General features: G+C 38.9%; 1 protein-coding gene across 1 annotated transcript; it reads left to right on the top strand.

Moving 5' to 3' along the window:
- Positions 1-10,483: 10,483 nt before the first annotated feature.
- nfe2 (nuclear factor, erythroid 2) lies at positions 10,484-13,663 on the top strand. Its single transcript, XM_063015882.1, has 3 exons — positions 10,484-10,553; positions 11,781-11,933; positions 12,467-13,663. The coding sequence occupies exons 1-3, from the start codon at positions 10,506-10,508 to the stop codon at positions 13,661-13,663; spliced, it is 1,398 nt and encodes a 465-aa protein (XP_062871952.1). The 5' UTR covers positions 10,484-10,505.
- The last annotated feature ends 2,777 nt before the right edge of the window (positions 13,664-16,440 follow it).

Genomic DNA, 16,440 nt, shown 5'->3' with positions numbered 1-16,440 from the left:
TTAATAATAGATGACAGAAAAATACATTTAAAAATTTTTTTAATCCAATATCATATCCCTGTGTGGTATTTACTGTACAAAAACATTATTTTTTCCTTAAACCTGACAGCAGATTTTATTTTACCATTTTCCGGCACTTACCTTTCATACATTTTCAAGTTTAGTTTACTAAAACTGCTTAACTATCAAAATAAATGGGGATGTTCTAATCATTTTGATGGCAGTGTATTTTTTACAATAAGTAGAAAAGTAAATAAAGTCTCTGACCACCCCTTGAAATGTCTTGCTAAAATGACCACACACAATAGATCTGCAGAATGAATAACTAAAGAGGCAGCATTGAATGTAAGAGCTGGCAAGTGAGAAAAATGTTTGTCTACACAACAGACCGCAAAACATGTGCCAATGTCTGTGTAAAATCATTCCAGTAAATAGTAAGTGGTGGGGTACTTTAGGGTGGACTATTTTGAAAATAAAATGAGCTATTGGTTATGAATCTAGAATGACATATTGGAAAATTCTGGTGAAGGCAGCTTTAGAATGAGCAAGCAACTCTGATTTGTCTTCACAGTGCGAGACAGTGTTTCAGTACAACCAAACTAAACTCATTCTGGAATAATTATTCTAAAGTGCTGCCAGCAGGTCCAAAATGTATCATATATTTGATAGCAGCAAAACTAGAACTAGAGATCAAGGTAGATTGAGATACTGATTCAAAGCTTAGAATCTCTATATACACCATATCAGCTTTTAATTCATGGTCATAATAAATGCTTTAAATTTATTATATCATGATATGACGGTTCTCATAAATAGGAATTAAAGGTTCTTGGCTGTGCCACTGGCCTTTTCATATGCTATACAAACAGTGGGTTGAGGCACTGGCATGCAGAGCAAAGGTATATAGCAAGCACAGTGTGTTCTTCTGTGTGTACTGAAGCTTTCTGCTTGAATGTCTAATAACAGGGTTTTTTATCTTCAATTTAAGTGTAAATAATTCCATAAATAATTCCAAGAAATAATTTTCCCAGATTTAAACCCCAGGTAGAACAAGTTTGTAATTTTAAAGCGACGATTCTCATCACCTACTTGCCTAATCATTAAAATCTAAATTTAATTAAAATAACTCTGACTTATATAAACTAAATATTTATTAGTTACCCCCCTCCCCACAACACTGATCTAAATTTAAGTCACAATTTAATGTTTCTTTTTTTTTTTTTACAATGATTCACAGGCCTCAATGACAGAATGACAGTCTCTTCCAAAATAACAGATTTCTATTTTTTTTTTTTCCTGATTTAATTAACACACCCTCCTACAGGCAGCCTTCATGATTTTACTGGTTTCCTCTTCTGGGAAGCACCACTGAAAACCAGTCTCCAAAGGGATTTTCCCTGCATGTATTCACATCTATTTACTGCTCCATATACCGTCACATCAGTAGCCGTTCACTTCATGCTCAGCTCTTTTGGTTAGAAATACTACTTTCAGGACCTAGTTGGGTTATTTGTCATATCAAGCAAACAAGCGTTGTGTTTTTGTTCACAGTAAAGCTGTAAAGCAAGAAGCTGTTCCCATGCTATACGTTTGTTTACCTTTAAAAAAAATATTTATTGAAATCTACTAGCAGCAGTGGAGTGGCTTACCAGAGTGTTTCCCAATAGAGCTCTGGGTTTTTACAAGTTTACCACACAGTGCATCTTAAAATGACACTGTGTTGTAGATGAAATACAGTAGTCCTTCATGATAGTAATTCCAGGAGCTCCTGCAGATGCATGAAACCGTGAATACTATTGATCCCTATATATGACATTTTCTTTTTCAATACATACGTACCTGTGATAAACTTTTATTTATAAATTATAAGCCACAATAAGAAATCAGTAATAACAACTGCTAATAAAATAGAACAATAACAACATTTTTATATTAAAGTATTTTAGCAACCACAGCATACAACTTTTATTTTTACTGTATCAAGAAAATTTATTTTTTCACTAAATAAATACTTGACAGCTTATCTTTGGCTTGGCAGCATCAAAACATTTGTGCTTTGGGACCATATTAAGTCAGATAATACTCATTTGAAAGCTACAGCTCTGTGATACATGACCAACTGTGGGTAGGCTACTATGCATGAAGGTTGTTCCATCCAGTATTTGTAGTATATTTTGGTGTTCTAGTGCTTCACTGGGGTAATTATGTATGTTTATGTTGCAATTTGTTGCAAAAATGCTATTGCTTAGCTTTTTTAACCAGCAGCCTCAGCATTTAATTGACTTTTAAAGACATTTTTGACCAGGTTCTTGAATATGCACTAAATCTAACTAACAGGCTCAGCGAAAGGAATTTCAGAAGAATTTTGTTACTGTACAAAAGTACCTGGTGGAAACCAGAATGAGGAACCTGTAGCCGCAGTGTTGTTGCGTACTGTAGCTATGTCTCAATAGTGCTCATGATAAAACTGACTGATGGAATGAGACCTTTGAAAATGGCTTGTGTTTTTGTGTCAGTGCAGACCGGTGTGTGTCGAGTATGGTCTTTCGAGCTGAGGGGGTCTGTTGTTGTATCTCAGGTAATAAAGGTAAGGACCATGCATAAGGGTGTGGTAAAGGCATGTCTGTGTATGTGTGTGTGGCTGCAGTAAAAGAGAAAAGGGGAGTTTGGGTGGCGGAAGCTCTGTTCGGGGCAGATAAGGGCTTTACTAAGTTCTCATGCTAACTGCTGTGGTTTTTGGTTTGAGAGGGCCGAGAGAGGAGCTGCCCCATTATCATTTAGCTTCTTTATCCTGCCCAGCCTGTTCTGTTGCACAATGATGCACAATTACAATCATAATAATAATAATAATAGACAAACATTTAGTTATGCATTTGTCTATATTAACTGCTTCAACTAGAAACACTGGGCCCATCACACCCAGAGTTGCCGATACATTAACAACGGAGGTGAGAAGAAACCAGGTACCCACATGGACATAATGAGACCATTAGAAGTTTGAACATCATCTTCATTGCTGCTAGATAACCTAATCTCTCCAGACTTCTAGATGTGGAATCGGCATTATAATTCATCACCCCAAAAGTAAATTGAATGTTGCTGTGCTTTACACCACTATAGTGAACACATGGCATTGTGCTTGGTGGCCTCAAGCTTATGGGCATCTGCCTGGGTTTGAAAACCCAATTCGTCTAGATACCAATGAGCAGTTTTTGCCCTGTTGTTGCTTCCAGAGGCAGTTTAGCCCACAGCAGTGACTAGTACGAGGACAGGATTTAGGCACTACACACTTCAGCACTCTGTACTCCTGTGAGTTGTTGTTTCCACTTTACAAAAACACCAGGGAAGTTCCAGCAGGGTAGAAATCGGTAAACTGACTTAATGGAAAGGTGGAGTCCAGTGACAACGCCACATTAAGTTACTATTAAGTACGACCCATTTAACTGCCAATGCTTGTCTGAGCAACACATCACATAACTACACTGTATACCTAAAGTTTTGCTAATAATGAGAATGCTTGATATAATTAAAACTCTAATTTAAAAAGGTTTATAATAATGCATTTTAAGAAAGGAACACATAAGAGATGGTTGACTGAATAAAAGTAGATTTTTTTGTTTAACACACTGTCTTAGACATGTTGTATTTAGGAATTAAATGAAATAACTTTAAATACACATGCACATATTTTCCATTCTTCCCAGCACAAGGCTAGGATAATCTTTCCCAACACAGCCACAAACCAAGGAAACAAATGCTCTCACTGTAATTAGAAGGTTTTTTCCATCAATTGAAAAAAGCAATCATTTGATCGGTTTTATTTGAATTGCTTTCTGTACACCCTGGATCCTTGGGTACACACAATGCCGTGAGACAATATAGACCAATGTGGAATTTTTAACATGATTTTTAAAGAGTTACTGCATTCGGTGAATCGTTGTTAGTAGATTCCAATGGTCAGCATTGGTTTACACAATGCAAAGAATAGAAAAGCGGTGGTATTAAGCCTCATGTTGAAAAGGAGACAGAAGCGTGTAGACCTACAGAGCAAATGAGCAGAACACACAAGCTCAGGAGACCTGGTGACCTCAAGTAAGTCAGAGAGGGTGTTTAGCTTGGAATGAGCCTGATCCCAAACCACTGTGGTCGCTGTAATAGCAAGCTGGCTTTTTGTGTGGGTTTGGAGGTGGGTGAGTAGGGTGGGTGGGTGCTAGGAATCAGGGCTCGGGAAGTCCCATCTCTGCGATTACCGGCAGGCAAGTGCTCATGTGAACAAAGTCAGCCACCTACATCCATCATTATGGTACGTTACGGCCACAATAAGAGATTTTGTAAAGATATTTTGGTTTCCAGGGCATGTATATCCAGTTTATATCCTCCCACCGTTTCTCAATGGTTGCACATTTTGGAAACCTCATTTTCCAAAATAGTGGAGATTATTTGCAAACAATAGAAATGACCTGTTGAATGTTGCCATGTTCTTTATTTAACAAAATTACTTGTAGCTTTGGTTTGGCCTTTGAATGACCTGGATCTTGCATCAGGAGCTTTTCTTACAAATTAAGGGAACATATTTTGACATTTGTGTTTGTTATTGTTTTAAACATTTCGTTCTTAAAGCGTACATTGAGCAGATACAAATCCCAACATACTATCTTTATGCGTCAGTTAAACATGTGATATGATTTAAAGTCACTCAAACTTTTTTAAATGTAGTGCAGAACTGTTTAGATACACTAAGTGTTTAAAGACATCTGTTATTTGGCAATATGGTGGCACCTTTTTGATGCAATAACAGCCCCCATTCTTCTGGGAAAGATTTCCACCAGTATTTAAAATATCATTGTGGGGATTTGATTTTATTAAACCACAAAGCAGATAAGGGTTGGAAATCCAGTTCACCTTAAATGTGCTGAATGGGATTGAGGTTAGGGTTCTGTGCAAATTATTCCACAATAGACAATCTCTTTATGGACAGCAGGGATCTTACCCAATGTGATGCTACAAAGATAGAGGTATACAGTTTTCTAGTATGTCTTTTAATGATGAAAAAATATTTCACTTTAATAAAACAAAGAAAGCCATATCATTATTCATCCTCCATTAAACTTCAAAATTGGCACTGTGCATTCTGGCAGGTAGAAATCTCCTGGCATCCGCCAAACCAAGAGTCAACTATTAGACTGCTAGATGGTGAAGTGTGATTTATTTCTAAACATTACACCACTCATTCAATGCTGCCATTGTGTGCAGTTCCTCAGCCTTAGATGTCCACTTTATGAAGATCTTAATAAACCGTTATTGTTCTGGTGTTTCTTTCTGCGGTCACTGCCTAATACTTTGGTCTGAGATGTAGTTGCTCTTGAATGTTTCTACTGCTGTGAGTTTATCATGCAGGCCAGCACTAAATGTGTTATCTTATACCAGAGCAGTTTTTAAATTCTGAGCTATAGAGTCCCACCAGTTCTAATGTTTGTCTATGGCAAGAATGATCATAAAGGAAAAATCTTATTTCACTTAAATAATAAAGCCTGCAGAATAAAAAAGCCTGCAGCCACACTGGCCCTTAAAAAAGACTGGACACATCTTCATCTAAAGGTATTGCATGGTTCTATACTAGAAATTATGTAAGTATCAGTAGTCACACTACTCTGAAGGAGTTCTACATACTATTTTACAATAGCCCTGAATGGACAGAGTGACCATTCAGGGTTTAGCAGTGTCCAGTGGCAGTTAAATTTCAGATAAAGTAACAAATGAATTGGCTGCAGCCTTTTTCATCCTATTTAGGTTCCACTTTAGCTACTTGAGCAGTCTTTGGCATAAACAGACACTTTTGTGTTTAGCTAATGATTGTGGATTGCAGCACACCTGAATGCTTTTAAGTGCTGTAATACAGCTGTCTCTGTCCACAGTGTTACTGAGAGGTCTGTAACCTGATGAGGCAAAAGACTCAGCTGCACTGGTCTAATGAAATTAAGCCAGCTGAAAAAAGATTTGGATAGAAAAATTTCAACCTCCGTTCACCACCTGATTTTGAAGTCTGACCTTTTATTTTATCTTTGCGTGCTGAGACTCAGGGAAGAGGCCAAGGACTCAGATGATCACTAGCTATGTAAGACATGCTCTCTCTCCCCCTTACCTTAACTTTCCTTTCTTCGGTTGCTGCCAGATATAGGAACAATGTGGTCTTTCTTACCTGTCAGAGGTGTACATTCCATCCGTACTAAACCAAGTCAAAAAGCACCCCCGTCCCATCTTACCCCCTTCACACAGACCCTTACTGGAGCACTAGATTTATCTCCAGGTGCTTTAGGTGTTCTGTTTAACCGAACTACACCCCTGTGGTGGTTTGGGGTATTTTAGGTAATCCCACCTCCTAATGCAGAGGTGATCTGTCTAAATAATCTAAAAAAGGCTCACAGATAACTTGTTGATTGATTTTTTATCATAGAGACTGGATTTATTTTGGAAATGGTGTGGCAAGCAATTCTGGTGCATCAATGACATAACTGTTTGTGGTTATTTTTGTGGCGAGCATGAATTTAGGAGGTCAAAGTGTGAGAGTTGCACCGAGGGCCTTGAGAGGGCAAAACTGTGTGGGAGCTTTACAGGAAAGCTGCTTACATCACCCACAGACCCATCCCATTTATGCAAGTGACAGCCAAAGCAGAAGAGAGAAGGAGAGAGAAAGAGTGAGAGTGTGAGAGAGGTTGCTCACATGTACTCTTTAGGTTCAGAGCTATCAGTTAAAAACAGAGCAAAAATTAGTCTGTTGACCTCTCCATCCAAGCACTGGTGGCTTGCTGGATATAACAGATCAATGTATTCCACCTGAACTCATCACTTTAAGGAGATGCTATTAAGGTAGGGTACAACTTCAGTTTATATGAAACAAATACAGAGGCCTAATTCGATATGAAACCTTTTTAAAATAATCTACTTTTTTAAACATGACATGTCTTATTACTTTAATTTATACTGAATGTCCAAATTTCCACAAGAATTGCCTTCACTATGGTTCATATTGTTATATTATTTTTTTGTAATAATTCACTTTTAAAGTGCTACAGTTTCTTAATATGATTAAACAATATTAACAATATTTATAGCACACCTAAAGTCTTAAATTTAAAAAATGTGTTTAAATAAAACAGGTAAAACAGTCTACGTTTTTACTTAGAAGTTCACTTCACTTCACATAAGTAACAATGTGTATTATGTCAGTTCTGGAATACTAAATTACTTAATGTTCTTTTTCAGTGACTAAATAACTGGAACAAATAATTCGGTCCATAAAAACCTCTAAGAGTTTAAATTCTTTTAAAATTCTGTTGTATTTTTTTCCCTAAATAATACAGTAATACATTGATTGCTTATAGCTGGTAACTTTTCTTTGAATGTTTAAATATAGCTAGATTGACTCCACTAAAGAGTAAAATATAAAATATAAATATAAAATATTTTTTCCTGCAGCTTTACAGAGATTCGGGTCCAAAACCCTCAATAAGCAAGCTTAGGGCAACAATGGCAAAAGAAGCCACAACAGAAGTTTATTGGACATGAGGCATAGAAGTGAAGCTTCCATATCTAAAATTAAGTACATGATTATTATTAATTTTATTTGTAGTTACCAGTTCTACTTTCATATGAGCTGATAAGTAAATAAGGGTTCTGGATTTAACACCAGATGCATTGTGACAGCTGTCTCTTCAAAGTTTGGGAAACCAGTTTTTTAAAAAACCTGTAATAAAGTATACAAAAAACAGGATACAAGACTTTTCGTTTCACTATGAGCCAAATGTTTGTTGCATAACATGATATAAACCTTAACGGTTTCATGCAAGTTTTTCTTATTTTAATCGATTGATACCACTACAGTGGATTAAAATGAATGCAAGAAATTACCAGACTTTTAACTTTTGTGGTTTCAGTTATTTAAAATACTGAAATATGTGTAGACTATTGTATTAAAATTCAGTTAAAATGCTTGTAAAACATTTTCCTGTAACTCCTGTGGTTAGGCCCCATGGTAGGTTTTCTGGAGAGCAGCCTGGCTCCCAAGATTGTCTTATCAGGACTTGACATTAGGTCTCTAAAGCTTGGCTGATGGACCGAATCCACCTTAACGGAACTCCACACTATAACCCGTAATGACATAAAAATAAATGTGGCAAAACACACTTTTCAGTTTTCAGAAACTAAGATTCTATTTTTGTTGAACATTGTTTAGAGCAAGGGAATGTTTACTAACAAAACCACTTTTGTAAGTCACTTTGGATAAGAGCATCTGTGTAATGCTAAAGGAAACAAACTAAATGCAATGATTGTATACATGTTTATACATAAATTCTTAATATATTTACGTTTTTTGCAGCACGAGTGGGAGACTTCACGACAAAAAACTTCAGGTTAATTAGTGTCTGTATAAAACGTTACTAGCAACAGTAGCACAAAATGAGGCCTGTGATGCCAAGTAATGTGACCAGCAATTCTATACTATTTACTATCTACTAATAGATACTTCTAATATTAGATGTCTAGAACATGTGTGAAACCTTCTGAGAATGACTGACCTACACTATTCAAATGATCATAATAATAGTGATAGTCCAACCATTACAGTGTATCACAAAAGTGAGTACACCCCTCACATTTCTGCAGATATTTAAGTATATCTTTTCATGGGACAACACTGACAAAATGACACTTTGACACAATGAAAAGTAGTCTGTGTGCAGCTTATATAACAGTGTAAATTTATTCTTCCCTCAAAATAACTCAATATACAGCCATTAATGTCTAAACCACCGGCAACAAAAGTGAGTACACCCCTAAGAGACTACACCCCTAAATGTCCAAATTGAGCACTGCTTGTCATTTTCCCTCCAAAATGTCATGTGATTTGTTAGTGTTACTAGGTCTCAGGTGTGCATAGGGAGCAGGTGTGTTCAACTTAGTAGTACAGCTCTCACACTCTCTCATACTGGTCACTGAAAGTTCCAACATGGCACCTCATGGCAAAGAACTCTCTGACGATCTTAAAAGACGAATTGTTGCGCTACATGAAGATGGCCAAGGCTACAAGAAGATTGCCAACACCCTGAAACTAAGCTGCAGCACAGTGGCCAAGATCATCCAGCGTTTTAAAAGAGCAGGGTCCACTCAGAACAGACCTCGCGTTGGTCGTCCAAAGAAGCTGAGTGCACGTGCTCAGCGTCACATCCAACTGCTGTCTTTGAAAGATAGGCGCAGGAGTGCTGTCAGCATTGCTGCAGAGATTGAAAAGGTGGGGGGTCAGCCTGTCAGTGCTCAGACCATACGCCGCACACTACATCAAATTGGTCTGCATGGCTGTCACCCCAGAAGGAAGCCTCTTCTGAAGTCTCTACACAAGAAAGCCCGCAAACAGTTTGCTGAAGACATGTCAACAAAGGACATGGATTACTGGAACCATGTCCTATGGTCTGATGAGACCAAGATTAATTTGTTTGGTTCAGATGGTCTCAAGCATGTGTGGCGGCAATCAGGTGAGGAGTACAAAGATAAGTGTGTCATGCCTACAGTCAAGCATGGTGGTGGGAATGCCATGGTCTGGGGCTGCATGAGTGCAGCAGGTGTTGGGGAGTTACATTTCATTGAGGGACACATGAACTCCAATATGTACTGTGAAATACTGAAGCAGAGCATGATCACCTCCCTCCGGAAACTGGGTCGCAGGGCAGTGTTCCAGCATGATAATGACCCCAAACACACCTCTAAGACGACCACTGCTTTATTGAAGAGGCTGAGGGTAAAGGTGATGGACTGGCCAAGCATGTCTCCAGACCTAAACCCAATAGAACATCTTTGGGGCATCCTCAAGCGGAAGGTGGAGGAGCGCAAAGTCTCGAATATCCACCAGCTCCGTGATGTCGTCATGGAGGAGTGGAAAAGCATTCCAGTGGCAACCTGTGAAGCTCTGGTAAACTCCATGCCCAGGAGAGTTAAGGCAGTTCTGGGAAATAATGGTGGCCACACAAAATATTGACACTTCAGGAACTTTCACTAAGGGGTGTACTCACTTTTGTTGCCGGTGGTTTAGACATTAATGGCTGTATATTGAGTTATTTTGAGGGAAGAATATATTTACACTGTTATATAAGCTGCACACAGACTACTTTTCATTGTGTCAAAGTGTCATTTTGTCAGTGTTGTCCCATGAAAAGATATACTTAAATATCTGCAGAAATGTGAGGGGTGTACTCACTTTTGTGATACACTGTATATTGTTTTGCTACCAAATGTCACTGAACTAATAACAAACTAGTTGATGAATGTTAGCTAATTAGCTACATACTGATGCAGTAATGCCCAGTGAAACCAAACAAATACAAAACATAAATCAGTTTAGACTTTTGGTAGATATACTTGCTTATTTAGAGTTTGTGGTGATGCTGTTTTTGCTTTAACTGTTTGCTAATTGTTTATTTCAGATTGGGACACTGCAGCTGGGTTTTTTCTGAATGTGTTCGACCATCAATACTGCTCTTTCATATGGTTTCAGTTGTGTGGTGAGTAATAATTCTTTTAAACAATTTCATTTTAGCGTATTAAATAAAGAAGCAGTAAACAATAATATGAAGTACAAAAACAAAAAAACATTGTCATGTGATAACTGTGTAATCACTCTAGGGATTAGTAATTTGGTAAGTCTGGTTGAAAACAAACCTGTGATTATGACTTATACTCTGTTTTAAGATGGATAAATGGATGGATACCTGTACACATGCAAGTCACTCATACCATGGGCACTGATGCACCCCCATACTGTGAAAGATGTCGGCTTTTGCACAGTCTGGATAGTCCTTTTCATCTTTGGCTTAGAGAACTTCTGTTATTCCATCAAACAAGCCAAAACGTGGACTCATCCAACCATAGCACATGTTACCGCTACTCAGAGAACTGATGAGAATAGATGGCTTTCTCTTTGCATATGAGAAATGCAATTTAGGTTTCTTAATGCAGGGGGACTGAATTAAGAAACAACAGTTTTACAAGGTATTCCTGAGACCATTTAGTCGTACTGATCACTGTAGCATGATGGGTTTTTTTGGCTTAGCCCTACACAGACTGAGATTTCTCAATTTTAATGAATCTTTTCACAATATGATGTGTATTAGATGGGAAAAGACCTAAATTATTTGCAATCTATGTTAAATGTTCTTCTTGAAATGACTGTCAATTCTCTTACAAAGTTTGACACAAAGTGTTGAGCTATTCTTGATGAGTCTGATATCCTGTTAACAATTTCTAAGAAATACAATTCAGTTGTTTAGCAAAAATATTAGAAGTAATTTCTTTGTACTTTTGTCAGCTTAATGTTCAAACAAACAAAATCACAGAATCTTGTTTGTACTAAATTCAGAAATGGAGTTTATATATGATATTTATTAACATAAACCAGAGTATTAGTCATAATCACAGGTTTGTTTTCAGTCAGACTTACAAAATTATGGAACTTCAGATTAATTACACAATTCACACATTTGAATCTTTTAATGTTTATCACTGCATTGCATATTATCATGTCAGGAATTGGTAGAATGGATGGTGCATAGAAAAAACTGTATATTAAGAGTTATAAATATTTTGGCATAGCTTTAACTGTGTCAAATGTCCTTGCACGTTGTTTAGTGAAAAATGGGAAATACTTTAAAGTGTCATAAGAGCCAATTTTAAAGGAACTGGTCTTAGTTCATCCCTAATGATTATTATTATTATTATGTTTGTGTCCATAGGGACCGGTAAATTCCAGAAGACTTCATGGGGGAGTGTCAATGTCAACCACTTACAGAATCAATGCGAGTGGCAGGTTCCGACCTAATTACCCTTCCCACCCATCAGAGATGGACTTGGCCTGGCAGGAACTAATGTCCATCACAGAACTGCAGGTCAGTCTGTGTAGTTAAATTTATGTTGCTGTTTTTTTTAAGATTAAATACAAAACTGATCAGGGACTGTCTCTACATATCATAGACTTTTGCATCTTTGCTGATATCAGATTTTGGTTCAGTAACAGATTCTTTCATTAATCTGCCTTAATGAAAAATGTTTCTGTATAAAATTTAGATAATGTTGATTACTCTCTAAACACAGTGATTTTGTTTAACTGTTAAACAAAAGGCCAATTGATTGATGCCATAATAAAGAAAGATAAGGAAAGGGGATGAATGCAGTAGGTTGCCAGCAGCCCCCTTGGACAGCACAATGGCCATCTTGTTTCGATTTGAAACCCAAGCAGGTCAATGAAGGCCCTACATAAGCTGTTGGAGGCAGAATCATGCAGGTGGGATGAAGAATAAGCCGTTACTGTTTATTTGGAAAAAATAAACACACTTTTCCCACCAACAACCTTAGGAGAGCTTGAGCCAAGTTTTGCTACAAGAAACCATAATTTTATCTTTATTTATTTTATGTATTACAGGATTTTGAGGTTCCCAATGAAAATCCATATGAAGTTCCTCCTCATCTTTCTGTGGATCCCATGGTGCATTACGGAAGTTTTGGGATGGCACTGGTGGAGCCTAACCCACCCACCTGTCAGACAAGTGCTGCTGCTGCTTTTGAAGGTGGCTATGCTAATGTGATTCCCCCTTACCAACGGCTGAACCCACACATGGAAATGCACTATGGACAGTGCGAGGGTCAGGCCACATCTCGATTACCACCGGTACAACCATCACTTATAAACCTATTGGATCCTGTAAGCATGGCGAGCACTGTTCAGGGACCTGGACGGGAATGTGGTGGCCACCCAGCAGATGAACTTGAGTCAGACTCTGGTCTGTCCTTGGGATCAAGCCCTTCACTTGCCTCCCCAGAGATCGCAGTACACGGGGCAGCCACATTTATGCCCCAGGATAGCAGCCTTGGCTATGCTGTAGGTGCCCTAGAGTGCACTGCGGACCAGTGTCACATGAGACCAAACATAACCAGTTCTGTGGATTATGCACACAATTTCAGCTCCTACTCTGCACATTCCTACTTGTCAGTAACACCAAATCAACATGTTGGGTCTGAGGCATCCATACAATCTTTATCTGCCATGAAACAGCAGATGCTACCAGCAGTCCTGCAAGACTTGCATCCAAATGGCTTGAGCACTGCAGGAGCAATATCATTTCAGCCAAACCACCTCAAATCAAGAGGGGGTAATCCCTCGGGTCCACTCACAAGGGATGAACGGAGGGCATTCTCACTTCAAATACCTTTCCCGTTGGAAACAATTGTCAATCTGCCTGTGGATGACTTCAACGAGCTGCTGACACGTCATGCACTGAGTGATGCACAGCTCACACTCGTGCGAGACATTCGACGTCGTGGCAAAAACAAGGTGGCGGCACAGAACTGTCGAAAGCGGAAGCTGGAGAACATCGTACACCTAGAGCATGAACTTGGCCAGCTAAAGGCACACAGGGAACATCTGGCACGAGAGAGGCAAGACTTTCAGCAAAGTCTTGCTATGCTTAAGTGCCGACTTTCAGAGCTTTACGGCAAAGTATTTTCACAGTTACGGGATGAGGACGGACACCCATATTCTCTGGAGGACTATTCACTTCAACAGACTAATGATGGCAATGTTTACCTTGTTCAACGGAATGCCTCACAGGAGGGGGAATAAACAAAGGCCAAGAAACAAACACTATCAAGCTAAAAAGTGTAAAAACATACAGTGTATCACAAAAGTGAGTACACCCCTCAAATTTCTGCAGATATTTAAGTATATCTTTTCATGGGACAACACTGACAAAATGACACTTTGACACAATGAAAAGTAGTCTGTGTGCAGCTTATATAACAGTGTAAATTTATTCCTCCCTCAAAATAACTCAATATACAGCCATTAATGTCTAAACCACCGGCAACAAAAGTGAGTACACACCCCTTAGTGAAAGTTCCTGAAGTGTCAATATTTTGTGTGGCCACCATTGTTTCCCAGAACTGCCTTAACTCTCCTGGGCATGGAGTTTACCAGAGCTTCACAGGTTGCCACTGGAATGCTTTTCCACTCCTCCATGACGACATCACGGAGCTGGCGGATATTCGAGACTTTGCGCTCCTCCACCTTCCGCTTGAGGATGCCCCAAAGATGTTCTATTGGGTTTAGGTCTGGAGACATGCTTGGCCAGTCCATCACCTTTACCCTCAGCCTCTTCAATAAAGCAGTGGTCGTCTTAGAGGTGTGTTTGGGGTCATTATCATGCTGGAACACTGCCCTGCGACCCAGTTTCCGGAGGGAGGGGATCATGCTCTGCTTCAGTATTTCACAGTACATATTGGAGTTCATGTGTCCCTCAATGAAATGTAACTCCCCAACACCTGCTGCACTCATGCAGCCCCAGACCATGGCATTCCCACCACCATGCTTGACTGTAGGCATGACACACTTATCTTTGTACTCCTCACCTGATTGCCGCCACACATGCTTGAGACCATCTGAACCAAACAAATTAATCTTGGTCTCATCAGACCATAGGACATGGTTCCAGTAATCCATGTCCTTTGTTGACATGTCTTCAGCAAACTGTTTGCGGGCTTTCTTGTGTAGAGACTTCAGAAGAGGCTTCCTTCTGGGGTGACAGCCATGCAGACCAATTTGATGTAGTGTGCGGCGTATGGTCTGAGCACTGACAGGCTGACCCCCCACCTTTTCAATCTCTGCAGCAATGCTGACAGCACTCCTGCGCCTATCTTTCAAAGACAGCAGTTGGATGTGACGCTGAGCACGTGCACTCAGCTTCTTTGGACGTCTGTTCTGAGTGGACCCTGCTCTTTTAAAACGCTGGATGATCTTGGCCACTGTGCTGCAGCTCAGTTTCAGGGTGTTGGCAATCTTCTTGTAGCCTTGGCCATCTTCATGTAGCGCAACAATTCGTCTTTTAAGATCCTCAGAGAGTTCTTTGCCATGAGGTGCCATGTTGGAACTTTCAGTGACCAGTATGAGAGAGTGTGAGAGCTGTACTACTAAATTTAACACACCTGCTCCGTATGTACACCTGAGACCTAGTAACACTAATGAATCACATGACATTTTGGAGGGAAAATGACAAGCAGTGCTCAATTTGGACATTTAGGGGTGTAGTCTCTTAGGGGTGTACTCACTTTCGTTGCCGGTGGTTTAGACATTAATGGCTGTATATTGAGTTATTTTGAGGGAAGAATAAATTTACACTGTTATATAAGCTGCACACAGACTACTTTTCATTGTGTCAAAGTGTCATTTTGTCAGTGTTGTCCCATGAAAAGATATACTTAAATATCTGCAGAAATGTGAGGGGTGTACTCACTTTTGTGATACACTGTATGTAGAAATCCTTTTAATAAAGATAACGTTTAGTTGCCAGGTATTAAGATCATTTTCAGCATTAAAAAAGTGTCACTTAGTGTACATGTTACCATGACAACGAGCATCACCCAAGTCCAGTCAAAAGAGAAACAGCAGTACATTACCTGGTTTTCAGGAGGTGCGTTTTCTTTATTTGCTTCGAAATGTTATGGCTGGTCTACTCCACGTAAGGTGTATACATGGATGTATTCTATTCTGGGTGAGTTGTTAATTAGATTAAGAAATAGTCAGGCTGCATGTAAATATGGCCAGTGAATGACCTGCTGGAAGGTTTAGCCAACAGACATGACCATGTGTGGTGTAACCTTATTACCAAATGAAATATCTTAAATTTTGGGGGAAAATTGCTTTGGGAACGAATTTTATGGCCAAACACCAAATGGATCTTTAGACAAAAAGAAGCACCCTTAGATGAAAGAAAAACTTCAAATGTTAAGCATTAAGTGTACGTGTTAGGTTTGAGTAATACAGTAAATATTCCTGTGCCACTGGCTGCCCTTAAAGGCAACATTTCCTAAAAATAAAAGACTGGTTTCTAAAAATACTGTAAATAAATGCAAGCTGATGGTTTGGGTATATCCCTCAGTCCACTGACCTCTTGATGTAAGAATGAGCAGAAAGGTTGTAGTTGTCTACAGACATGTTTAGAGGTTCATCAAAAATGAACACAAATGTCACAGAGCAGGCATATCCAAGATTTTCCATTCAAATGTACTACAAGTGGTGATTCTATAAGATATATTCCTCATGAGTCTTCAAAAGCATTAAAACCTGTTTACAAAGAAACTGGTACGCCTTTATTTTACATGCCATCAACTGCAAATGTACACCTACACTAAAGTGCACCAAATTAATTTCGCTGGTGTTCTACAATGTATATGAATTGTGTACGCTTTGTGTGTATGTTCTATACACATGATTTTAAATTATGTACTGTACCAGATCCCTTGCAATATGAAACCACTTGTTTAGAAAAGAAAGGGAGATCACCCCAGCAGCAAGCAATGTACCATTATTAAGGTAGCACTTTCCAGCAAATATTTAGCATAATC

Source organism: Trichomycterus rosablanca, chromosome 19 (genome assembly GCF_030014385.1).
Source record: "Trichomycterus rosablanca isolate fTriRos1 chromosome 19, fTriRos1.hap1, whole genome shotgun sequence".
Classification (NCBI taxonomy): domain Eukaryota; kingdom Metazoa; phylum Chordata; class Actinopteri; order Siluriformes; family Trichomycteridae; genus Trichomycterus; species Trichomycterus rosablanca.
Note: the sequence above shows the minus strand (reverse complement) of the source record. Positions and strands in the feature narration are given on the sequence as shown.